This window comes from Montipora foliosa, chromosome 4, assembly GCF_036669935.1.
Source record: "Montipora foliosa isolate CH-2021 chromosome 4, ASM3666993v2, whole genome shotgun sequence".
In the NCBI taxonomy this organism is placed as follows: Eukaryota; Metazoa; Cnidaria; class Anthozoa; order Scleractinia; family Acroporidae; genus Montipora; species Montipora foliosa.
In genome coordinates, this window is record NC_090872.1 from 20,269,460 (window position 1) to 20,294,459 (window position 25,000).

Below are 25,000 nucleotides of genomic sequence, written 5' to 3' on the forward strand. Positions count from 1 at the left end.
CAAAGCTCTTCCACACCCGCATAAAAAGCAACAACACCCACAATTCCTCTATTCGCTCCGACGAAGGGCTAAAGCTCGAAACGTCAGCTTTCCAAATCGTTCATGGTGGTAATTCGACCTTTATCAACACGTTTGACAAAACAACATTTTCCTGTTTCACTCTCCCACCGACGCAGCACCACAGTTTCCTTTCAATTTACGGTTCCGTTAACTACACTTTTTACGAAATTGTGTGAATAATATACGCCATAGTAAAACTGAATTTCAAATTACTGTGCATTAGATACCTCGTTCTTTAAACGTGGCGTCAACAACATTGCCTCGTTCTAGCTTTCATTTTACGGTTCGATTAACTACACTTTTCTCGAAATAGCACCCGATTCCTGATTAATATTTTGACACTATCTTTAACACGTATTGTCCAGAAATCACGCTATGTTTGTAGAACTCAAATCCCCTGATTTAGCAACAGAACGGGAACCTCAGTTGACGACGGGAGAGCGCGCAGAATGGTCTGGATTCTACTCTAATCTGACCTTATATGGACATTTTTATTGCGCCGCCGTCGTCAGGTTTCCGTTCTGTTCCCGTTGTGTTGCTAAATAAACAAAAGGGGGTGGTTGCTGGAAGCCTGGGACCGGTTGCTCGACGCCTGGTTAGCGATAACCGTTGGTTAAAGGCGGCGAAATACGAGATACAAAAACCCTAAACTTGGCGCGTAACATTGTTTCCAAGTTTGGGTCAATGTATCCCGTTTTTCACCTTGCATGATCAACTTGTCGCACAACAAAAACATTTGTTGCGGGTTGAAGAAAGTTGTTGCGAAAAGTAGAGCGCGGGTCTACTCTGAGCAACAAAGTTTGGCTTTGTTGCTCGTTTTTCATCGAGCGCACAACTTGTCGCGCAACAAATGTGCTCGTGTACTAGCAAATCAACCAAACAGCGCCCTGCATTTCTTGTTTTTTGTTGCGGGTCAAGTTGACCACGCAAGGTGAAAAACGCGAAACATCGACCAAAACTTGAAACGAAACAATGTTGCGCGACAAGTTGAGGGTTTTTGTATCTCGTCTTTCGCCGCCTTAAGAGGTATCAGAACCTATAGGTTTCCATGGTATTTAACGCCGGTTAGCCGTAACCATGCTTCGAGCAACCCGGGCCAGATTAATAAGTTGGAACGCAAAGTTCACAGAGAGCAGAGAGAAAGACGGTGTGCGTTGCATCTTATTTTCCCATTCTTACCCAACAACGAGGACCTTGAACTTGGCTGGTGTCATTAAGTGTGGAGCAACATATGCTTAAAAGTTACTTTTAGAGATTAGGGAATTTAATTAAGCAAAGACTACAGCTACGGCAACGACAACGCCACAAAGTAAGAATACCATTGGTTAAAAAAGGAACACGAATCGTGCTGCACATGCAACACGAATTTCCGTGCATTTTTTTTTGCCGTACTCCACAAAACGCGAAATCACCAAATTTCAGGTTTTGACGACAACGTGAGCATATAACAATGAAACAGTCATTTTCTGTTTTAACTTTAAAACCGTTCCCCCACTTCGTACTCATCCAGTCATAGGATACTTTAGTTAGCCTGTATTGTACAAGGTGAACAAGACGTACGGTATAATCGCGAAATACTTGCGATAGCGCTAAGTTATATTTTGGACTAAAGTTTTCGTTGCTGTAGTCTTTGCTTTAACTCCCTAATGAAAGCCACAAGCCTCATGCGTTGTTCAAATAAAACTAGGGAGCTTTAGCAACGACAGCGGCGACGGCAACGAGACCGTCAGAAATTTGCATATTTAGTAGGCAAAAACAATAGCTTTGCACGCCCTGCACGTGCGTTTTTTATTTATTGTTGTCAATTTCTTTGCAGTTGTCAGCAAAGCAACAACGTGAAATAACCAAATTTGAGGTTTTATGGAGGACATCAGCACTTGAGGATAAATGTCATTTTCTCCCATAAATTATAAGCTTAGCTCATATCGGTGTCATTCTTTAGGGACTGCTACACCATTGTCATGTTAAAAACTCGAAGTGATTACAATAATGGGAATTTATGTTTTGAGATGACACTCTCGTTGCCGTTCCCGTCTTCGTTGCTAAGGCACCAACGACGGCAACGTGAATGGCCGTTTTTATACTGGAGACGCATTATTCGTCTGGGGCGAACTTGGGCAAACATTTTTTCTGCGTCTGTTCAATTCGTCTAGTATAAAGACGGCCACAAGACGCATTATGCGTCTGGACGAAGAATCTATTTTAGTGCGTCTTCGAAGACGCACTAAACTGCAAAGTTCGTCCAGACGCATTATGCGTCTAGTGCCCGTCTTTATACTTGACGAATTTAACAGGCGCAGAAAAAATGTTTACCCAAGTTCGTCCAAGACGAATTATGCGTCTCATATAGTTCGTCCCGTCTTTACACTAGACGGATAACATGACAGACGCATAATTCGTCTGGACGGATTATGCGTCTCTAGTATAAGTCCGGCCAATGTCACTGAGGGCAATCATAGTTAACAAAGTGGAATGGTTATGAAACCCGACAAATTTCTTTGTTGTGTGTGTTTGTTCTCTTTTTTGACCTTGACCGTGCACAAAACACAATAGTTGTTTACTCCATACTGAACTAACCAATAGAAACGTGTTAGTTACGTAATCATGCATAGTGTATGAGCGCAAAACTAAGGATTGTGCACGGCCGTCGTGGACTTTCCAACTTAAATCTTGTTATCTTTGTTTGCTCCCTTGATGTTTGCCGAGCTTCAATCCATTCCCCTCTTTTAATTATTGGGTAATTAAGGATTAATTTCTCGTGTATTTCAAAGTTCTAACCAAATTGCTTAAAATGTATTTATTATGTGGACAAAAAGCTATCCCATTCACACCTACAGTATATCGCCCCAAATTCACGAAAGGAAAGGAAAAGACTTTCATTTAATGTCTAGTCGTTCTTGCGCTGGAGCACAAATTAGGGACACAATAAACTGAAATTAACAATTAACGCAAATCAAGTCAAACGAGTAAAGTCGTCTGGCATTCTGTGGATGTCACATTTAAATTTACCATATTACAAGCATTCCCTCTCTACTAGGCCAAAACGGCTTATATGCTCGTATTCGGTGAGGTTCGTAAAGGTTCTTAATTTTTAAAAGAGAGCTTACGCACGCACGTTTTTGAGACGCGGACGGCAACCGGAAGAGAACATTTCGCGTGCCAGGACAGTGGTGTCTCCCCGATTTTTATACTAATCATCTCTAATGGTGAAAAGATACTTAGCAATGTAAATGTGGTTGTGTAAAAACAAGTTAAAAGAGAAAACGGCTCACTTCCGGTCACTGTCCGCGTCTCAAAAACGCGCGTGCCGCGGGTGAAGCTCCCTAATGCTTGAGCTCACAGACCCCAATCTTAAAACCATAAAGACTTGGGGCTGTGGCTAGCGCGACTGGCAAATTGTTCCACTGCTTTATAGTTCTGGGTAAAAAGCTATATTGAAGATAGATTTTCTTTTCGTAGGGAATTCTAAAGGATTTGGCGTGACTATTTCTAGAGCGTCGGCTTTTACCTCGTGTAGAAGACGCACATGACGTAACAAAAGCTTTAGGGGTCTTTAGGGATTTAGAATTCTGATTAGGTATCAGAGTGTCTCGTAAGGGGTAAAACTTCAACTAATGACTGTTTCAAGGAATCACTGTTGCTTATATTTTTGGCAAACGTAAACTTCTTTCCGATGTTTGCCGTCTGCTGTAAACTCGATGCCAAACCTCTCTATTGTCAAACTAGTACAAGGCATAAGATTTTGTTAATACCTTGTTTACCGTTTCCAACAAAAAGGACGTTAAATGCATTAATATCTCCTACAACTCACCATTTCAAATACGAATTATAAATTATTAGAGTTTTGATAACATTTATTGTACACAATAATAGAGCCCACAGGATTTAATGGTATATATATTATACGTCACTGCAGACAGTACTAATTCGGCCTTCTGGGCCTCATCAGTGCAGTGCATATATATACTTAGTATAAATACACATGTGATTATACAAAATTGCGCGCTCTCATTGACTCGCCATCTCGGATTATCAGCCGATAATTACCTCGACTGACAAAATGGCTGCCAGTAGTCGTTTTGCCACTGTAAGTTGAAGATGATTTCCCGTTGAAAGGTTTTTTTTTCTCTTTTTTGAAATAATCACCTGTGTATTTATACTAAAACAATTATTCGCCTCAGGCTCAGTGATTATTGGTGAATATTCAACTCGACTTCCCCTCGGTAAATATTCACCGATGATCACTTCGCCTTCGGTGAATAATTGTTTAATAATTATAAGTTTAAAGATGGAGAGTAGGTACTTGAGTTTCACGCACTAAGCTTAGTGCGTGAAACTCGAGTAACAACTCTCCATCTTTAAACTTACAATTATGTATTTTGCTCTGCATAGTTTTGCATAGAGCACTCCCAGGACAACCTCCATAACTTCATTTATATATATAATTATATGTAATGCATCTCAGCTAGCCAACAGCACAGTAGTGTAAAAAGAAGTACTCGAAAACAAAGACCAAAGCGCAAAGCTGCCACCTGCGGTTGAAAAAGAGGCACTCAAGGAAGCGAGCTCTTTTAAAATCATTCCTTAAGTAAACCCAAACGTATTACAGCAGTAAAATGGCCAATGGAAGCTTGAATTGTTGCTTTGTTTACAGTGAAAGTGCACCATCAAGATTGATAAAAGTCCTTGAAGTGAACAACAATGCACTTTCTACAATCCAAGGCTAGTACATAAATAGCAAGTACAGTAGTTTAATAGGGAGTTAGGTGCAAAATTTGTTTTTTTGGGCATTTCCACAAAAAGCATTCTCAAAGAGAATGCTATTGAAGAGGGGGAATGTCTTTGCAATAATGATCATAAGAAATTTATTGAAAATCATCTGCAAATTCATTTCTAGCTTCACTTACATTAAATAATCCAAGAAAATAGAGTGCAGCTACCAGTATTTCTAATATACATATTCCCTTATTAAATATATTTGGTTGACCGTCTTTGGTTGTTCAGACTGTTTACATGGCATAACTGATAACAAAACAATAGATAAATAATAATAATAATAATTAAAATCTCAAAGAGTTGGAAATTATATTGGTCATGATACTTTCAATTCTAACAGTGCCAATCAAAGGGGAAAAGAAGAGTTCTTCAGCTGCCTGCTGAGTCAACATTCGTGTGGCAGGTAGCTTCAAAAGAATCTTAGCAAATCGTTCAGGAAAGTTTGGATGCTTGTTTTCTACATAATTCTTGAGAGTGCAATGTGCCTTTTCTTGGTGTCGTTCAACTTGCTTGGGATTCTTTAGAGTCAAACAATCTGCAAAAAAGGAGAGATTACAGAGACTTAAACAACAACATATGTATAATACCACTGTGCTATAACACAACACCAACAAGTTCGTGCAACTGGAAGCTCTAAAGATCCACAAAATTAATTTTCCCAGAGAATTTTAGTAAGATTTGAAAAGAAGGGGGGAGGTGTTTGGAAATCAGGATCATAAAATCTAAATTATTAAATTTGTGTTATGCCATTCAGGTTTGCACCACCAGTACAGTAAGCTTTTTCCCTTGTTATTGATGTGCTAGTTCAACATACCTGGATTAAAAAGCACAATTGCTTTCAGGAGTGCATACTCAACAGAGTCCAGCTCAAGTTTTTCAAGACTGAACAACAGTTCCTTTACGGTCACTATCTTGTCAATCATATTCACTTCTGTATTTACGGCAGAGGATTTTTGGTTTTGATCACTATTCTCTCTATGAGAATGTTCCACATGAACTGCCACTAGAGACAGCAACGGAGACAAAGGAAAAGAACTGGAACACTGAGCTACCCCTAACATAAAAAGATCTGACCAGGAACTTTGAAGCAAAATAAGCTGATCTGAGTTATCCAGACGGCGAAACGCTTGAATGCTCCGCGCCCAATCAACTGTGAGAAAGAGAAGACGAGTTGCAATTTCATAGACATATTCCATTGATAACGAAGACACACCGAGGGTTGGGGGTCTAAGTTTAAACTGCAGGTGCTCTGAGGTTATGATGTTGTCACAGTCTTCTACAGTCTGCGATGAAGGACCAAGTGGTTCTGGAGAAGAGCTAGTAGGTGTAGATGGAAGAGATGAGCTGCTACTTGTACTTGGTGTAAGAGGCTGACTATCTGGCACATTTTGAAACACTGGATAAATAGGACCATGCTGAGAAGATGCTTTATGACTTTGCATGTTGGAACCATTTTCCATGTCAAGGAATGTTTCAATGGGCTTTCTTTCACACTGCACAGCTGAAACACAGAAATTTACCTTTGTCTATTCATTTTATTTAAATTTTACTAAAATTTTTACATGATATTCGAGGTGACAATTGAGACTGAGTTGGCTTAGTTAGCCAACCAGTTTGCTGGTATTACTGACATTGAAAATTGAACAAAAATTTATGTATACACAATAACTTGTGCAATCTCTTGTTTATAGGCCATTTTTGAAATATCAATATTCAGCTTGATAGCAAGGCAGAGAGGGCATAAACAATAGGAAAATGTTGGAATGAATGTGAAAATTATCAACATATCATCCACTTTCCTTTGTCTTTGTCCTCTAAACCTCTCTTTGAAGCTGAATTTTATTATATTGAAAGTGGCCTGTTAATATTTCTCTATAATAGTCCTCACAACTTAGGGGTACATGTGGGTTACAGCATCCTTTTTTTATAATTATCATTGTGATCCAATGGAATTTTACAATACCGTTTCAGTTAGTAATTTTTTAGTCATCCACGAAATTTGAATATTTTGCCACGTCACGCACGTAAAACCCTTGCGTGTCCATGAGCTGCGTGTATTGAAACTGAGAACGAGGAAATGTCTAAATCTTCGGTTTTAATCCTTGGCTTAAATAAACAAAACCAACATTATAGCCTTTGTTAAGAGTGACGTATTTCTCAAGCTTACCCTCCTTTTTCATCCCCATTGTTAAGCATTTGTTGAGACGACATCGCTGGCATCTGTTCCTGTGGACTTTGTCAATAGGACAAGCGCCATTTGCCTGACAACTATACTTTAAATTCTTTCTGACGCTTCTCTTGAAAAATCCTTTACATCCTTCACATGCCACAATTCCATAATGTTTTCCTGTGGCACGATCACCACAAACCAGGCAATCGCCCCACAATGTCTTCAGCACTCCGATTGCAGGAAGCTCTCCTCTTTCATTGGCGAGCCTGACACCTGTAACCCTGGCTTTAACCTCTAAAACCAACAAGCGAGAAAAGTTATGATTTCTGAGAAGAACTCTATCAAAGCGACTAAATCGCCTACGATTTAAATGAACAAAAACACTCACATTTTTTTGTAATTGTATTCAAACTCTCTATAACGAAAACAGCTGACGGGTTTGGCGAACACTACACCGCCAACAATGGCGCGGAATATGTAAGCTTTTCTTAATTAATTGTCAGCGATTACCACTGGTAGAAATTTGTCGCAAATATTTCATATGCCGGCCGAGAATAAGTTTGTTGAACGAGCAATAAAATAACAAATTTCGGATAATGGCTTACTTACGGTAGATAAAAAATTCAAGCCGGGACAAAGGACAAAGCAAGGACAATGAGCTTAAGTATATGAAGGATAAAAACTTACCGGTCATAGTTCATGCGAAACTTTCGCGTAAAAATTCAAATTTCAGCATAAATTTAAATTATAATCAATCTTCTCACTTTGTAATTTTCACCCCGGCACCTTTTGAGGGAAACGATGGAAATTTGAGCGTACAAGAAGGATAATGTTAGGAACCGTGATAGGTCACGAGTTGGTGCAACTGTCCCAAATTCGTGTCGAATGGAGTAAACGCTTTTTCACCTTTCACTCCTACCAAGGTCATCCACAGACAAAGGATTTGTACGTCATACTATCATACTATCAAGCACACTGATTGGCCCTTAACAATCACTGACGCCACTTTCACCAATCACAAGACAGCTTCTAAAAATCACGCCAATACAACTCGCGAATCAACGCCACTTACGAAACCAGGAAAACGTGATTTCACACGTGGTTTATTTCGCTCGTGAGAGAAAACACGTGTTTATTTTCACATGCTATTTTTTTCGCAGCAAGCCCTTTAATCGTCCTTAAAATAAAATCACGGACTTTGACCACTTCTTTTCATGAAAAAATCAAGCCACATGGTAAGAATCGGACAAGCCAAGTATCCACTGGATAAGTCATAGCGAAACCAATTGCGCTATCCAATGGATAGTGATTGATCCGGTGGATAGCGCTATCCACCTTCTGAACAACTGGAGCCAGAGGAGTTCATGAATACTCATAAGCTCCTTTGCAGAGTAAGTATTACATAACCAGTGATCGGCTTTCACAACAAAGTCACGATAGAGAACACTGTCATGGGTTCCTGTCATTGTTTATTACATAACTGACATGAGGACGGAGCAAATTACAATTCGGAGGGTACATAAAAAGGTACCAGTATTGTCTTGAAAGTTCTTAAAACTGGACGATCCTTTAGGGGCTCTTCACATGATCGCGGTTACCCGGGCTGACTCGGTTACCGAGATGAAATTGGTTTCTGTTCATATGGCGACTTTCAGCCCGCTTTCCGAGATGAAAAATTAGAAAAAGTTGTGACGCGACCATTCAGGTGTGAAAATTAACTAACGAACAAGCCTGGCGAGAATTTCTCGATTTTCTTTGATTACGCAACCTCAAATTTCTTTTGGTTTTAGTCAACTATCAAAAGAAACTATTCCTAGCTTCACTATCGAAGAAAAGAGAAGTGATGACTCGGCAATGTCCATTCTATGCACTATATTAGCGAGCTTACGCAACAGGATGGCTGGAAGACTCAGGAAGGCAGAATGGCGAAAAAATGTCGCGCGAGACTGTGCATTCTCAATCTTACGCGACATTTTTTCGTCATTCTGCCGTCCTGAGTCTTCCAGCCGTCCTGTTGCGTAAGCTCGCTAATATTTTCCTCCCGGGATGAAGTGTTCATATGGCAAAATTTCTAGCCCGCTTACCGAGATCCCTGTTGAAAAAACCGAGATCCCGGAAACCTTGCCAGCCCGGTCAACCGTGGAGTGGATGTAGACTCAGCGATAACAAGCCCCCGTCGTCAGGAAACGTACTCTGTTTGATGTGCTTTAGTCGTTTTCGCCTGTCATCCACTTCAACACGCCCAAAAACGCTGATAAAACGGAGACTTTCGAAAGAGGTTTCAAAAGCGTTTTGGACGGGCATTGAAAACGCTACGCTTTTTGGCGAGGACAGAACTGAAACGGAGCCATTTGAAAACGGTGACCTAAACTTTAGAAAACGCATTTGAGTGAAATTATAATAGGACACAGCCATTGAGCAGTGCGAGTGTGGTTTAAGGTTCTACTTTTTTTCTCACAAATATACATATTCTGTTCTTAGACATAGTTAGGGTAATCATATCAAGACAAAAGTTGGCCAGGATATTAAGTACCCATCATAGATTTCTCACATCACATTTTCCTCCAAAATACTGTTGCCATGGCAACGGTATAAAGAATTTCTTGGAGCCTTAACCAACATATAATTGTCTTTTTTGAAAAACCGGGACGGTGAAATCTTCCCATACAGCGTTACCAGATAATGTTAAAGATAATCTGTAAATGGTTAAAATTCAACGAAATCGGTAGGCCAGTTTTTCAGAAAAATCAGTTTTTTGAAGTATGTCTCTAATTTTTGTTTTTCACCAGGGCTCCTGTTTTCACCCAAATATTTTTTTTTGATTTCAAAGACAAAAATTTAAAATTAATTTAAGTTAACATGCAAAAAATGAAAAAGCAGAGAACAGAGATATAAACAAGTGAAGTTGCAAAATCAGGAAAAATGAGGGGTTGACAAGATCAGCATTTACGCACTCGTTGGAGTCCGCGCGCGAGGAGAGCTGCAGGCCGGTACAAGCGGAATTAAACTTTAGTAGTTTCCGAGAATAGGAGAAGTATGTTTATTAGAAGAAAGGTGAGCGAAACAAGAGGTATTTTTTTATTTGCGGTTACCCAATTTGAGTTTATATCTCTGCATCCGGATGGTAATTTCTTTTTCGTTTTTTGCATGTTAACTTCAATTAACTTCAAATATTTGTCTATGAAATTGAAAATAATAATTAGAGACGTGTTTCAATAAAACTGATTTCTCTGTAAAACTTCTCTACAGATTTTGGTTGAATTTCTAACATTATTTGGTAATGCTGAATGGAAAGACTTCACCGTCCCGTTAAAAAAAAAAAAAGACAACATGTTGATTTCAAGGCTCACCCTTAAAAACTGGAGTTATTTAAAGTGAAAGTTTCGTATTTTTTCGATCGCACAACATACGTGACAGAATAGGAATTCGCCAAGATTGCCATTTGAGCAAGGGTGAAATTTCCAACCACGTGCACGTGCGCGCATACCTCTGCTTGAGATCTTATGTTGAGCGAAGAAATCGCATGAATTTGGAGCGAGAGCTCAACTTCAAGCTCTTTGCAGAAAGGGACAAAGTTTGAAGGAGTATCTTCTTCACTTGGGAAGCCACGCTTGTTTACTTTTCGCGTGGCAGAGCCGCGCGTCGGTCGCGCGAACTTTAAATTTCGCGCCATCAGCCACTTTTTAGTAACCAGGTTGTGCGCGGTCAGGAAACTACACGAAGCCACGATTTAAGGAAAATGGAGCCCAATCGAACTGCCATCTGTGAAAAAAATTATAACTACACCTTCAAAACATTTATCTTGCATTTTCAAGGTTTAACCTTAAATGTACATTGTATTCTCAAGTACTTAAAAAACATTCATTTGACATCATCCAGGACAACATGATTAATTCCAAATGCATTTTCAACAGTTCGTTTTTTGGAGAGGTGAACTGAAGATATTTAAACAATGAAATCAACCTTTGCCTGAAACTCAATCTCGAACTCTTCATTGTGTTACCTACGCATGTATAAACAACACGGGAATTCATTAGTCCTCGCAATTAGGCTTTTATAGTTGTGCTAGTAAAAGTAGCATATTATGCGACTAGCAGTGCCCATTTTTTTTGCCCGAATTATGCTCGTTTTTCCAAATTATGCCACTTGTTCTTTAAGTTATTCATTTTGCCAAATGAGCGAAACAAGTCCAAAAAACGTATCACGATCGTGTAGCGAAAGTATTTTGGTGTCACAAGCTCATCTTCTATTGTGCTTTCTTTGTCTTAAGTCAACGGTGTCTGGCTATGTTTACTGGTTCTGGTATGGTCTCTAGCTGCAAGTTATCTGTTCAAATGAACAAAATAAAAAGACGTTCTTAACTGACGCTCAACCTCAGTCTGTTCTTAGTATGTTCTAAAAATTTGGTTAATCTCAGCCTGAACGTTCTTATAAAAAAGAGTGTACTGTAGCTACAACGCTCCTTAAACAGATTGACTAACTCCTAAGTGTGAACCAGGCTCCTTTTCTCCTTTGTAAAATATTCTAGGTGCGTGTTAACAGGCGTAAACTGCTCTTTGGCAGAAACTTGAGGAAGATTTTCCATCCACGACAAAATGTCGCGAAAGGTTGGTCGTTTGCTGGGATCCTCCTGCCAACACTCCTGCATCAGGTCATATCTAGAAATTAAACAAATCAGTCAGCCGGTGTCAGGGGCGTAGCTAGGGGGTCCTACGGTGCCATCCCCTCCTTTTGAAAAACAATACAAATACAATTTAAGGACGTTGCCACCTATTGTTATTACGCATGTGTTCTGCGCATCAGGCAATCATTCGTCACGCACAGTCACACGCTAACTTTTAATCTTTCAAGTTAAATTATTTTTCTGATTTTTTGTTTCATCGAAATGCCTTGGAAGATTTATTCGGTTGCAGTGCATATGTATCTTGTAGCAAAGACCAAAGAAAATCGTGATGGAACAGTTGTCTCTACGGCAAATTGAAAAATCTAGAAACAGTGACCGATCGCCGGGAGCGAGAAAGTGGAGGGTGCAGAAGAAATTATTTGAATGGAGCAATCTTTGTTAACTCCACCACTCAACAATGAAACAGGGCTATTTACCATCGAAATTAGGAAAAACCAAATGTAGTAAATTCTTCGATGACAACCACACAGGGTCTGGGATCAATAATTTCAGTGCAATAATAATAATTAGTATTATACATTGGTGTCACCAGCTCGATTTTGATTGGCTATAAGCACGCAGCTAATTCTTGCTTGCTCTGTTTCTCTTACGTCATACCTACAGACAATAGATTTTATATATGTAGAATTGACGTCATACCTACAGACGGAAGTGACGTCACCTAATACACAAACCAGCAGTTTGATCAGTTTTGTCATGGCGGAGCTCAGCTCAGGAATATGTATAATAAAACAATTATTGGATTCGGTTTTCGCATCATAGCGATAATTAGCAAGACCTCAGTTTGTGTTATCGGCCTCAGCCTTCGGCTTCGGCAGATAACACAAACTTTGGCCTTGATAATTTTCGCAATCATGCGAAAACCGAATCCAATAATTGTTAATTGTTCAAAAAATTATCACGAAGCATTAGGCAAGCATTTGTTGTTTTTGTTCTGTACAATAGGCTGCCACCCAAGGTCGACAAAAATTGGAAAAAAAAAATCGAGGGGCGTCAAATAACGGACGTAATAACATGGGTGAAAAAATAACTCCTTAATTTTGGCGCGAAATTTCAGCGTTAATATATAATTTCACTTGTGAAATTACATTGTTGCCATGGCAACTTTTCATAAAGTGCTAAAATGGCGTCCAGGTTTGAAAATTAAGGATTAACTTGTCACCCATGTTATTAATAGCTAATCAAATGGTATACCCGTGAAATTAGGGAATAATTTCACTTGCGTAAAACAGGTCCTTGAATCCAGTCAAGTGTTAGCGGGATTTGAACAAAACGCGCGTGAAATTATTCCCTAATTTCATGGGTGACCATTTGATTACCCATACTAAGTACTGAACAAAAATTAGTTCACCAATTTTAATGGGCTTCAAACGGCCTTCAAAGGCAAGTAAGCTCACCAAAATAAACTTTTGACAGTACAAGTAGCACAGGTGATCACTTCGATTCAGCGCCCTACGGGTTGGATTCCATTGCAGAGGCCCTGACAGGGTAAGTTCCGACAAGCGACATGGCCCAAAAAGTAGCGAGAGCACATAAAATTAAATTCCGACAAAAGACATGGTCTCCCAGCAAAATTCCGTCAGTGACGTCAAGTGACGAGAATGAGCCGATTAAACCCCGACATGAGTGATTTTAAAATTCGGACAAGCGACACGGGACCCCCCCCTCCGCCTCATTGCAGTGTACAACAAAAATCACGTAGATTTCTAATTCCAAATATCCTTGCAACCTTAATCTGGTTACTTAAGAGCCATTTCCGAAAAAAGATTTAATCTTCCCAACGAATTAAAGAAGTATCCACTCATATCCACTTTCTCCTTGTGTACTTGTCGCCATAGTGAATATCCCAGAGTGCAACTTAAAAACAGGTGCAAATTTCTGTATTCACCGGGGAGGGGCGGGGGACATGTCCCTTTTCTTCCCGGCGCTTTTCAGCGCTCATTCAGGACCTCCATTTCCCCCCACCTAATGAAAAACCCCGCCTACGCCCCTTGGTGTATATATGAAGCTTGATAATTTTACACGGCGAGGTAGAAATAAAGGAATTCGTTATCACACGGGAAACTCTTTCCTATGAGACCACCCAGTCGCATTTACATGAATTTTGTTCAGTCTCTCTTGTGATCGATATTGATTGATTGGTCGATCGTTAAAATGGTTTCGCAACCTTTGCATCGATGGATAAAACAAGGCACACACGGCTTGAATTGACTGCCGGTTGCTTCGTCGTCTCTCCAATAACGATTGAATTAAGATCACGAGCGAAAACTGATCATGAGTATTATACGGAAAGACTATTCTAACACTTACATTTCAGTATTTATTGTTGGACTTCGGGGCAACCTTTTGCCACTAGCAACGAAACCGAAAACCTCTTCGCCAGTCATTCCGTCGTAAGGTCTTCCCCCTAAGACAAGTTGAACTCAGCCGTTAGAAAAACTAGCCTCTGAGGCATACTGAATGTATCGAATTGATGTCCTAAAACAATGTGAATGTATTGATTACAGTGGACTGTACACTTAGCCAGAGAGTTACAATCCTTATCACGAGTGATAGGACCTTTGCACTTCTTTACAGTCCAAATGAGCCACTTTCCCCACCTACTCACCAAGTCCTCTTGGTCCCCAGGACAATATTGGTGCAACAGATAACTCATTGAATGACACGGGTAGGAATTGTTGAAGCATAACCTCATTGGCCGTATTTATATTAGAGGCGCATAATTTGTTTGGGAAGAACTTGCAGGTTGGGTAAACTTTTTTTTTCTGCATTTGTTAATAATTATAATTCGTATGGACGGGTTATGCGTTTCTAGTATAAAATCGGCCATTCTGACATCGTAAAAAATTGTCTCAACCACTCACTCTTTGACAAAGATCGTAGCTCACAGGTCCCTGAATCCAGTCAAGTGTTAGCGGGATTTGAACTCAGCACAACCGCATGTAAATCCGACGCTCTAACCTCAATTTCGTACCCGGAGTCCCCTCCAGGCGATCGCCCGCGCTATGAAAAAGGCCCGAAGACTCTGGGTACGAGATTGCTCCAACCTCGGGATCAGCCAAGATAAACAGTGCTTCAAGAGTGCACCAAGGGAATACATTAGTGAATAGCGACTGACGTTTTACTCACCTTGGGTAAAAATTTCATACAAAACAATCCCGTAACTCCAGCTGGAAATATAAAAAGATTCGTTGTTTAAATGCTTTTCTTGAAATTGGAATACAGTTTTCTTTATGCATGATCTGGAAAAGGCTATCATGTTTTCGGAAAAGCTTTTGTACTAAACGTAAAATAAACGGTATTTAAGCAGTTTGTTTTTATTACTGTATTTGTGTCATAATGGTCATCGTAGCTGCACTTTTCTGTCAGCAACAACTGAGGTTTCACACTATCTGGAATCATATATAATCGGGAGAAGGGTGTTGTTGAACTAGCGACGGTTTCCGCTAATGTCTCTTACCAAGCTCCCACCATTTCTGAAATTAATAGCGTCTATTTAGAAGCCATTTAGAAACTTCTGTTTCATGTTTGTCAATTTTTTGGTGAAAGTTTCTTTTGCTTAATTTTGTTTTTCAAGATTGACTAATGTAAAGTTTTGCGAAATATCAGGGTTGAATGGTATTTGCGAGTAGAGAAATAAACTCCTTGGTTAATTTTTAATCTGTGATTAGCGTTAATTTAATCGGCTTTTGAACAACCTGGCCCAGATCGTCTCTCCTCTTCGTTTAAACTTAGTAAAACAAGGAAATGTTTTGTATGATCTTTTTTTTTTCAATATGATCGATTTACTTACACGTCGCTCTCGATGGTAAAAACTTGACTCACTAATGATTCAACCGCCATCCATTTTACCGGCATCAGGCCCTGAGAATTGAAACGCAAGTAATCTGTGTTTCATCTCGATTAGATATTTAGACTATAGACTGTGGAGCAAGCTATCAAGTAAAGTCAGATTGCATTTGTCTGCCCGTCTCCGAGCATTTCAACACAAGGCTATGCAGACTTGACCTAAGCAATATGTTAGAGGGATGTGATTTTAGCAATTTAAATTGTAATCCACTCGTATTTTCCTAATTGTAATTTATTGTATTCCGTGCATTCCATTTACTTTAATTTTAGAAAGTTATGATTTTGGATAGGTGTCCCCTTTTAGCAGAGTAGCAGAAGACATTCTCCCCTACTAGATTTAAATTGACGCGTTAAATTGACAAATTAATAATAATAATAATAATAAGACAATCACTTTACAAAACAATACAATACAACATTCTTTATTTGACTAAGGTAACGTAATTAACTCAATATGAGTTATCTAACTTACGGCCTTCAATAACGATTTTCTAAATACATGCCTTGCGGCGCAGATGTGATCAAAAAGCTCTTACATGAAGTACAGTGTTTTACAATTAAAGACATGGAAAAATGTAATGTCAAGCTATTATTATTATTATTATTATTATTATTAGAGTGGATTTCAATTGAGTGTCGAAGGTAATTAGATAATTACTTTGGTTTGCATTACTTCACTCAGTGATTGGTTCAAAGTTCTCACGCCAATTTTTCAACCAATCAGAAGTCAAACCAAAACCAATCGTGGCTCGCGCGTGCACATTTTCCCGCGCTTTGTGTCGGCTACGTGTAATTGCTTCGAGTTTTGATTGGTTTACTGGATTGTCTCCGTCCTTTTTGATTGGCCAAAGTAATTAATTTAGTTTTGGTTTTACGACACTCATTTGAAAACCGCTCTATTATTATTAGTATTATTATTATTATTATTATTATTATTATTATTATTATTATTATTATTATTATTATTATCATTATCATTACTAGTATCGTGATATTGATTAAGAAGCGCGTTCGGCTTTCTTGATAAGTTGGGACATGGGATTAAGTAATCCACTGTAGAGTTGGTTAGTTTAATTTTCCAACGGAATTTAACAAATCGAAAGTGGTTCAGCGTTGTCTGTACTCTTATCGACAACGATATTCGTCATCACAGTGGTCAAAATGTTGTGGACTCACGAGGACAATTTAACCAGTTGTCTGTTTATATAGTCGCTTATAGTCACCTGAAAAATTCAAGTGGCTCCAACGGGATTGGAAACCATGACCTCTGCGATACACATGGACCCAAATTGAATAAATAACTGTACTTTTTCACTAAACTAAATAGGAAGTTGACAGAGCACCGGTATTACAGAGATCATGGGATCGAATGCCGGTGGAGCCACCTGAATTTTTTAGGTGTGTATAAAAGACAATTTGTCAAATTGTCCAGTTAAGTGCGAGCATCACTGTTCTGGCACGCGAAATGTTCTCTTCCGGTTGCCGCCCGCGTCTCAAAAAAAAAAAAAAACGCGTTCCCTATTCCTTCGTATATAACCCGTACCTCGAATACATATTTACAAATGAGTAACAATTTGATGTTGACGTTTCAGGGCAGTTCGGTGTCCAAGTTTTTATGTTTTAGTAATAACAATTAATCATCTAACAAATAGATTCCATTTTGCCGTGCGTCTATTTACTTTAGTTAAACAGTACCGCTCAAAAGTAATTTACGACCCTCGCGCGAGACGCAATTCGCGCCAAGCGCGAGCTAAGGGAATTGCGTCGCGGGCGACGTAAGTTGAAAAAATTGCAAGTGCAGTGGCTTGACATTCGCGTGCGATGTTAATCGACCTTTAGTTAAGTATCTAAACTGTGGAAAGTGTTTGTTAGAGTCAATTTTCGAATTAAACATTCCTACAAAAAGCGCAGTACCTTCGTAAGGAGTGAAACAAAAAATTGCAACCGAACGGGTGGGAGGAAAACGCCCAAGTTAAATTCAATAATATGGAGACTGTGACCAAACAATCAATTCTTGTTTTTCTTTGGATTTCGAAACTATGTTAACTAAACACTAAGCGACCAAAGTTTTAAGCCTTGATTTAAAAAAGCCACCTGCTAACTGGAATTTTCCTATTTAATGGTCCGCCATTACTAACCTTAATAAGTTCTTGAGAGAGCTGGATCGAGGAGAAAATGGCGTCAAAGGCCCACTAGTTTAAAAATGCAATTCGTGTGTACGCTGCATAATTAACACGCAGCACGGGAGTTTTGAGCTTTCATACTTGTGAACTCGCTTTTTGCAAAAATAATAAGCTGAATCCACACGCTGAAATTTTAAGCTGGTGAGCCTTTGACGTCACTTTTCCCTGGATCCAACACTCTGAGGTCCAATCGGTCAGTTTTGAACAAGAGCAATGGCGAACCGTGAAGTCCAAAACTTAAACTCGAAGTAAACGGCCTTTGGATAAAAATCAAAGCTTGAAATTTTGCCAGTCAAGTATTAAGCAAACACACTTTCAAAATCTGAAGAAAAAAAGGAAGTGATTTTTTTTTTATCACAGGGGCACTTTAACGTGATCTTACTCGAAATGAGTAACTCTCGCTCACAAGTGGGACGCCTGCACTGCAGGTTATCCTGCCAAGTCTCTATTAACGTCACATATGCATAAATTTATGAAGCAGAAATTTATACGACATGAACCCGGCTAAAATGAACCAGGTCTGTGGAAACGATTCCTCAAGAAAACATGAGGGTACCTGCTGTTCGTTCCAAGTGATAAGCTCCGGGTATGACCTATACTGGTGCGGTACGAGATTTGCACCGATGTCATGTATTACGAATATAAAGCGGGAAGGCAAAACCGGGATAGACTTGAAAGTCGTATCAATATCATGTAGACATGCCCCAGTACCGGAATTAAACTCGTGCCGATGGGGTATTTCGCAAGTGGAAAACCCAAGGCGCCAATTTGATTCAACATTCCATAATATGGTGACATTATCATTAATTTCAGGGAGGGCGTGCAAATACTCACATTGGACCTCCTGATGTAGATTTCAGCTGTACCCAGGTCTCTTGCCATCCCAAAATCAGTGATCTTGCATCGCATTCCGTCACCGACTAAGATATTCCGAGCAGCCAAATCTCGGTGAATCAGCTGTGAATCAATTTTGCAGAGAGCGGTTTTCGTCATTTGAGTTTTTGTACTATTTTTGCGATTGCTTTGATTGCAAGCATGCTTTGGTTATTGAGGGGTTTAAAAATCTCGTGCATCATTCTCAAAAGTAAAATGGATCACAAATGAAGATTTGCTCAAATGAACCTTAGGACACTGTTCGTATACAAGGCTTTTCCCACCTTTAGGGCTGGCTGCATTTCGGTGCTGAATACTTTTTGAATGACTGCTGTGACTCAGTTAGTGGCCAAAGTAATTTGATTTGATTTTACGATACTCAAATGAAAACTATTATAGACCACTTTCATGGCAACCTTTTTTACATTCTTTTGTATTTAATGGTACGTAATTAGACCTACTCCTCTTATTTTGAGACAAATATCCTTTTGAAATATGCTCGTCGTAGCCAGGCTAGAAAGGCATATTAGCAAAAAAATGAGTTAAAACAAATTAATATTCTGTTTGACCGCCATTATGAAAGAAGTCTATAACCACTGCAAATTATCAGAAAAGGGTATTGAGCCCCCACTATACACAATATGCGTAATAAAACAATTAGCGAAAATTATCAAAGCCATTTGGTTGGTGTTATGCATCCAGTCTTCGGTTTTGGCAGATACACACAAACCAAAGCCTGGATAATTTGCAGTATTGTAATAACAATCTTTACTGAACCAGCAGTACTATTTAGTACATTTTGTTGTTAATACTCAATAATAATGAGGATGTGGATAACGATTATGAAGAAGATGATGATGATGAAGTCTTAACAGTAAAGGTTATTTAGCCAGGAACAATTGCTCTACTACTTGAGGAGAGTACGAACGAACTTGAAGAACATTTTAAGTGAAATCTTGGTTTTGGATGAGACGACTACGCAGAGAAAAATCTCTCGGGGTAGAGATTCAATCCACATATGGCGTCTATAGTCCTGGAATCGAGTTGGTTACCGCCGTTGCGCCAACCCAGTAGCTTACTTGGCGCTTCGACGTCAGTTAAGTATCAAAGTCTTACAAAAGAAACCACATATGAGATAATGGAGAGCTTTTTTTCAGACCTGATGGCTTGAGATAAATTCCATACCACAAGCTACATCGCACGCGAACTGATAAAGAAGACGTCGTGTTATCTTGGGCGTAGTGGAGTTTTCTCTTCTCAGGTTATAATAATCATCGTTTTCTCCTCTGCTTTTCCTCAAATAGCCAAGAAGATCGCCGTACGGAACAAACTCAAGTATGACCAGAGGTGGCCCTTTGAAACGGCAACAAAGGCAATTAGTGCGATTTTCATAACTCTGCTGAAAGTCTCAGTCACCTTCAAGCGCTATAAGCGCCAAACTGCGTTTTGGCTTCTATAAATCAAATTTCCGAACATAACCGGAAGATCGACTCCGCCACCGGAAAGTGAATTACAGTTTTTTGTTTAGTTCACAGCTCGAATACCATAACGATATCTTTTTCGAGGTTCTTCAGTAAAAAGATTCGTACAGATTCCATTGCTTTCCATGGCGCCTGAGTTCGAATGTAGGAATGTACCGTCCTGATTGGTAGCCAGGTTATGCCACATATCAATTGATTTCGGCATCCGGGGGTTCGGGTCAACTCTCAGCTTGGCGTCGGAAATTTGATTGATGGAAGCCAAAACGCAGTTTGGTCTGGGTGTTTGAAGATGAGATTCCGCACCAATATGAAAATCGCAGTAAGAGTTCAAGTTCCAGATCAATTTTATTCTGACTTAAAATGCAATTACATTTTTGCAGTAAAAGCTAATGGAGGAGGATGACACAAGAATCACGCTAACCCTAACAGTTTAGATAGCAAAATGCTTACATAACTCCGATGAATCTCCTTTTTCTCAGTGACAGACCTCACAAACTAGTGATTAGAGGTTCGACACCTGCATAGTAGCAGTCGGATTTTTTCCGCGTTTCCGCCAGTCACCATAAAAAAACCAAATCCCTTCATTTTAGATAACACTGAATTGTTGGGAATGTTTGCGACAAACAATCAAAAATTGCGACGCCGGAACCTGAAACTACAAGGTAATCAGTTGCGTTTTTTACATACTGAAATGCCTTATGTCTTTTATACCAACAAAAAGTAAGATAAGCAAGTATTTCCGAACTAATTTTGCAAATTATTTTATGTACTACAGGGTATTATATAAAGAAAAATGTTTGAGTCTTTAAAGCAGTTTTCAGAAAATACATACAATACAATACATACTTAATTGACCACTCCCCATAGGGGCTTTTCAGGGCCAACGAAACACAATCACGACAGAACAGAACATTCAACAACGACTGTTAAGAATCCCAAGTGGCCGGAGGCAAGCTAGTTGGCTGTTTACAAGTGCAGCTGAGAAGTTGAACCAGGAACTATCAGGATCAAATTCAACGAGTGGTCAGAACGTGTCTTGAACCCGGGATCCCCGGATCTCAAGGCAAGCGCCCTAACCACTGGGCCGAACTGCCTCTTACGAAATCTAAAATCTCTTTTCACACACGCAAACTTACTGAAGTCTTTCTGTCCTTTATGTCTAACAACATCCTTGGTTACACAACCCAGCAATTGTATCACGTTAGGATGAGGCTTAAGTCTCTTCAGCAAATCCAGCTCGGACATCAGGTCTCTAAGATCTGACTTAGATGAATTGTCTGCAAACGAGTCAGTATAATTATAAGCTGCCGTACGTAAATATTCCAAAATAAATTTTCTAGACTTAAATTCTATTGTTTAGCAAGCCAACTTCATCCCTTCTAATATCTCTTTCTCAAAGCAATGAAAATGTTAGTTCTTGAGCCTTTTGGAGAAACTTGATTAAGCAACGAAGTCCTCATTACAAAAAAATTGAAAATGCCGCTATTGTAATTTTCTTCTTGAATATGTATCCCAACCCTTTGAACAGGACAAACGTGTGCCCCTTTGTCCTTTCAAGGAAACTGGAACTTCAGTGCTTAAGCGTTGTTTAAGCTTCCTATAACTCGGAGACCTCGGAACGAGGTGAGAGGTGTATCGTGGAGCAGCGAAGAATTTCTAGCGCTTTGGTTGGCTTTGATTTTCGTGGTATGGGATACTGAAGTAAACATTTTGCATGGCTTAAAGTACATTTTCCTTACCTTTTAACATTTTAACAGCGACAACGGACCAGCCTTCAGCACCCACCACACCATATGCCATCCCCTTCCACACTTGTCCAAAAGATCCTCCACCAATTCTTTTTTTAAGGGACAAGTGTTTGGGTGAGAGCTCCCAGTTTGCGTTACAAAACACCCTTGAGTAAGGAGATTCGTGCGAACCATGAGGTTGGAGAGGAAAGCATTGATTTGTTACATTTTGGTATGACGGATACCCATGCTTTCGATCACCAGGGAAAGTCTTCAACTGAGAGGTAACGCATTGTATTTGATCCAAGGCTTCGACGCATGTGCTAAGCTGATCATTTTCTATCCTGGATGGGAAGCTGTTGTTTGCTCGAAACTGGTCAGTAGAGACTGACTCTACCAAACCGGAGTTCTTTGATTGAGATTTTTCTACTTCTCTTTTACCCAAGATTTTCAATCTTGGCTTTGGCTTAGGACGAGACGTTGATGATGTTTGGGCGTGCCGATCAGATGCCCTTGGACTGTTTCTTCCCTTAACTTGGAAGTTATTGTTATCTACTGGCTTGAGGTAACCTCCAGAAAAATCTGTTGACTGATTTGCACCAGCTGCAAGTTTTTCCAGCCTTTGATTGTTTGGATCTTCTCCAACGTAAGCTGTGTTTGTGTGTGTATTGTTCACCTCGCTACCACTGTTAGGATGAAAGGTCCTCATTCCCTGTTCTTGTCCGTCGATTGAGAGGTCCGTGGCAGTGGAGTTCAAGTCTGGCGACAGTAATTCCTGGCCCCGATGACCGGGTCCGTCAGTGATGAATTGATTGTAATACTCGCGGCTGTTTAGCTCAGGTGTTCTTAGTTGTTCGTCTGCTGTCGAATTTGATATCGATTCTGATTCTTGGCCCTGCGAGAAATCTCTGTTATACTCTTGTTGACAGGTTGATTGCTGCGCACCAAGCGAAGCGAGCGAACCGCATTACGATTTTAGAATTCCAGACAAATTTAGGCAAAATCCTTGCTGGCTTTTTACCATAATGCACCAGGCTGTTGACCAGAATGCACTGTGCAGCGACCAGAATGCATTGCTGCACGGAGGAGCCTCGGTCAGTGCAGTAGTCACAAAACCAATTAACCCGAAAGAACGATTAAAAATCTCCTAATCGTAAATCTTTTAAACTTGCGTCCTGCCCCTGCTCTTAATTCAGGTTCATCCCTGACCAACTGGAGCTATCAAAACTTACACATAGATTCTTTGATCATAGTCAAAATTTGTACATGTCTGGAGTTTTAAGTAACGTCTTTATCAGAACTAATGATCTGGTCATGCAGCGTTTATTCTAACTGTATTTGAGAAAAATGTCTAATACACCGAATCGAACCAACATTAAGTTTGTAATTATCAAATTTCTACATGCATTTTCAACAGACGAGTTCATCGTTTGGTCAAGCAAACAAAAACTATCTAATAGTTGCGCAATGAGATCAACCTTTGCCTCAAATTTCCCAATATTTAGCTTAAAAGCCTTACACTCTCCGTCCCATTCCGGACGTGCAAACATCACTATACTCAACTGTTCCATATCCTTGGGCTATACTAGTGGTATGTTGGTTTTACTTCAGTCGGAAGTAAAAGCGAATTGGTTGATAGTCTTGTTTAAGGCAAATCCGCTATCTATCTCTGAGTAGGCCTTATTGGAAACTTGCTCAACAAGAAGTGGTGACGGGAAATATGGATTTTGTTAGTTTCGGGTTCGCGGGACAAGCCTCACGGGTCTTGAAATAAGCGAGGAAATTGTGCTACCCTTGCCGGAGATAAACTGCGGTAAACGGTTAGCATCTTTAAGGGGCTGGTTTGGGTCTTCTATCTTCTGTAATGGTTCGAGGGTGATATTGAACAAATCACTGTCACTCTATTCAAAGTGTATAGGGCCGGGGACGAAGTACTAAGTATTGTACTTCTGACCTTCGTGAATGCCTTTGTGTAATGCTAGGAGCTATTAGCTACATATAAGCTCATAGAAAATAGGAGGGGTCGACAACCACGATGGTGATGACGTCGAACTTGAAGATAATTATGACGATCATAATTTCGAGAGAAAATAATGTAAATTGAAGAGATCTTACCAATTGAGACGTGGAATCAATCTGAGACGCAAAAAATTGTCTGTTCAATCTGCAAAAGAAATTTAGAAAATCCTATCTCAAATTTTTGATGTTTTAGTATCTATTCATTTTCTTTTAAATGCACAAGTGGAGGCTTACAAGCAACCTCTTGAAAGGAAAAAAAATTGAGACGTAGAACAATGTTTCTTTCATCTTTTTACAACAGTAGTAGAAACCAAATTAAAAAGACTTACACTCCATCGCATCGATGACCTGTCAGAAATGAAGATAAAGACACCTCGAGTGACACCAATTTTCAAAGTAGTTATCAGGAAGAAAAACGCACAAATTATTCAGTTTTACGCGTGATAAAACTGATCTTAAGATTAAACATCACGAGAAGATTCAGTGTCAGATGATAATATTCCAAGTCACGAGGAGGGTATTAAAGTCTTCAGTGGACGGCCTTGTTTTAAAGTTTTGTCTTACCCCCCTTCATTTATAAGTACGGTTCGCCTTCTCTGTTGAGTATCATACTGAAATGTAGAGAACTGGTGAAATAGTACACGTAGTGTTTGCAGTCACTAAGTCAAATCGTCCAAAGTCTGAATTTTGTTATTTCTTTAGCTTCGTGTCACTACACTTAGCATAGCGATTGCCTTCAAAATTTCACTCCAACTAACAGCGACAATCTTTGCCAGCAGAAATTTGTACGCACGTATTCCCCGCCGCTAGTTGATTCTGCTGTTTTACGACACAGTTGTAAACCATACCAGCCATGAATGCTAAAAACAATGGGCAACTTCTGCTTACTTCCATTTCTTTCTTTCTTGTCAACGAGCTTTCTCCTAATGAAGTAAATAGCTCCTAAAATGGAACAAAATGCGACCAAACTGATAAACGGAGCCCATAACTTGACACTTATATTTCTGCTTTGGATCTGATTGTTCCTTTCAACAGCTGGGGACAACACTATCAAGAACAAAATACAGACAATATGAGTACAAAAGCTGAGAATGTTGAAGCCACCACACTGTCTCTTCTTGATCGAGGTGAACAAAAGGGTAAACTCTTTAAGTTACGAAAGTCTGTTTTTTTCGGCT

At 39.6% G+C, this 25,000-nt stretch overlaps 2 protein-coding genes across 2 annotated transcripts in view; both read right to left on the reverse strand.

The window, feature by feature from the left end:
- Nucleotides 1–4,834: 4,834 nt before the first annotated feature.
- On the reverse strand, nt 4,835–7,935 carry LOC137999073 (nuclear receptor subfamily 2 group C member 2-like). The gene is made up of 4 exons (XM_068844904.1): nt 7,694–7,935; nt 7,004–7,300; nt 5,651–6,337; nt 4,835–5,371 (listed from the first exon to the last, which is right to left on the reverse strand). Exons 1-4 carry the CDS (start codon nt 7,698–7,700, stop codon nt 5,121–5,123), a joined length of 1,242 nt encoding a protein of 413 aa, XP_068701005.1. The 5' UTR covers nt 7,701–7,935; the 3' UTR covers nt 4,835–5,120.
- Nucleotides 7,936–10,796: 2,861 nt separating this feature from the next.
- LOC138000229 (uncharacterized) overlaps nt 10,797–25,000 on the reverse strand; it is a 23,574-nt gene continuing 9,370 nt past the window's right edge. Inside the window, exons 5-15 of the mRNA XM_068846489.1 lie at nt 24,711–24,869; nt 24,152–24,170; nt 23,919–23,967; nt 21,816–22,698; nt 21,213–21,353; nt 19,755–19,948; nt 18,557–18,679; nt 15,484–15,554; nt 14,820–14,860; nt 14,001–14,097; nt 10,797–11,664 (exon numbers count right to left, since the gene is read on the reverse strand). Coding sequence (XP_068702590.1) covers nt 11,490–11,664; nt 14,001–14,097; nt 14,820–14,860; nt 15,484–15,554; nt 18,557–18,679; nt 19,755–19,948; nt 21,213–21,353; nt 21,816–22,698; nt 23,919–23,967; nt 24,152–24,170; nt 24,711–24,869 — 1,952 coding nt within the window. The 3' untranslated portion in view covers nt 10,797–11,489. The remainder of the gene's footprint in view (nt 11,665–14,000; nt 14,098–14,819; nt 14,861–15,483; nt 15,555–18,556; nt 18,680–19,754; nt 19,949–21,212; nt 21,354–21,815; nt 22,699–23,918; nt 23,968–24,151; nt 24,171–24,710; nt 24,870–25,000) is intronic.

Excerpts from the sequence above, each read along its gene's own strand:
- LOC137999073 (XM_068844904.1), bottom strand. Across the intron at positions 6,338-7,003 it reads AATGGGGATGAAAAAGGAGG|CTGTGCAGTGTGAAAGAAAG; the intron begins GTAAGCTTGAGA and ends TCTGTGTTTCAG. Across the intron at positions 5,372-5,650 it reads AATTGTGCTTTTTAATCCAG|ATTGTTTGACTCTAAAGAAT; the intron begins GTATGTTGAACT and ends CCTTTTTTGCAG.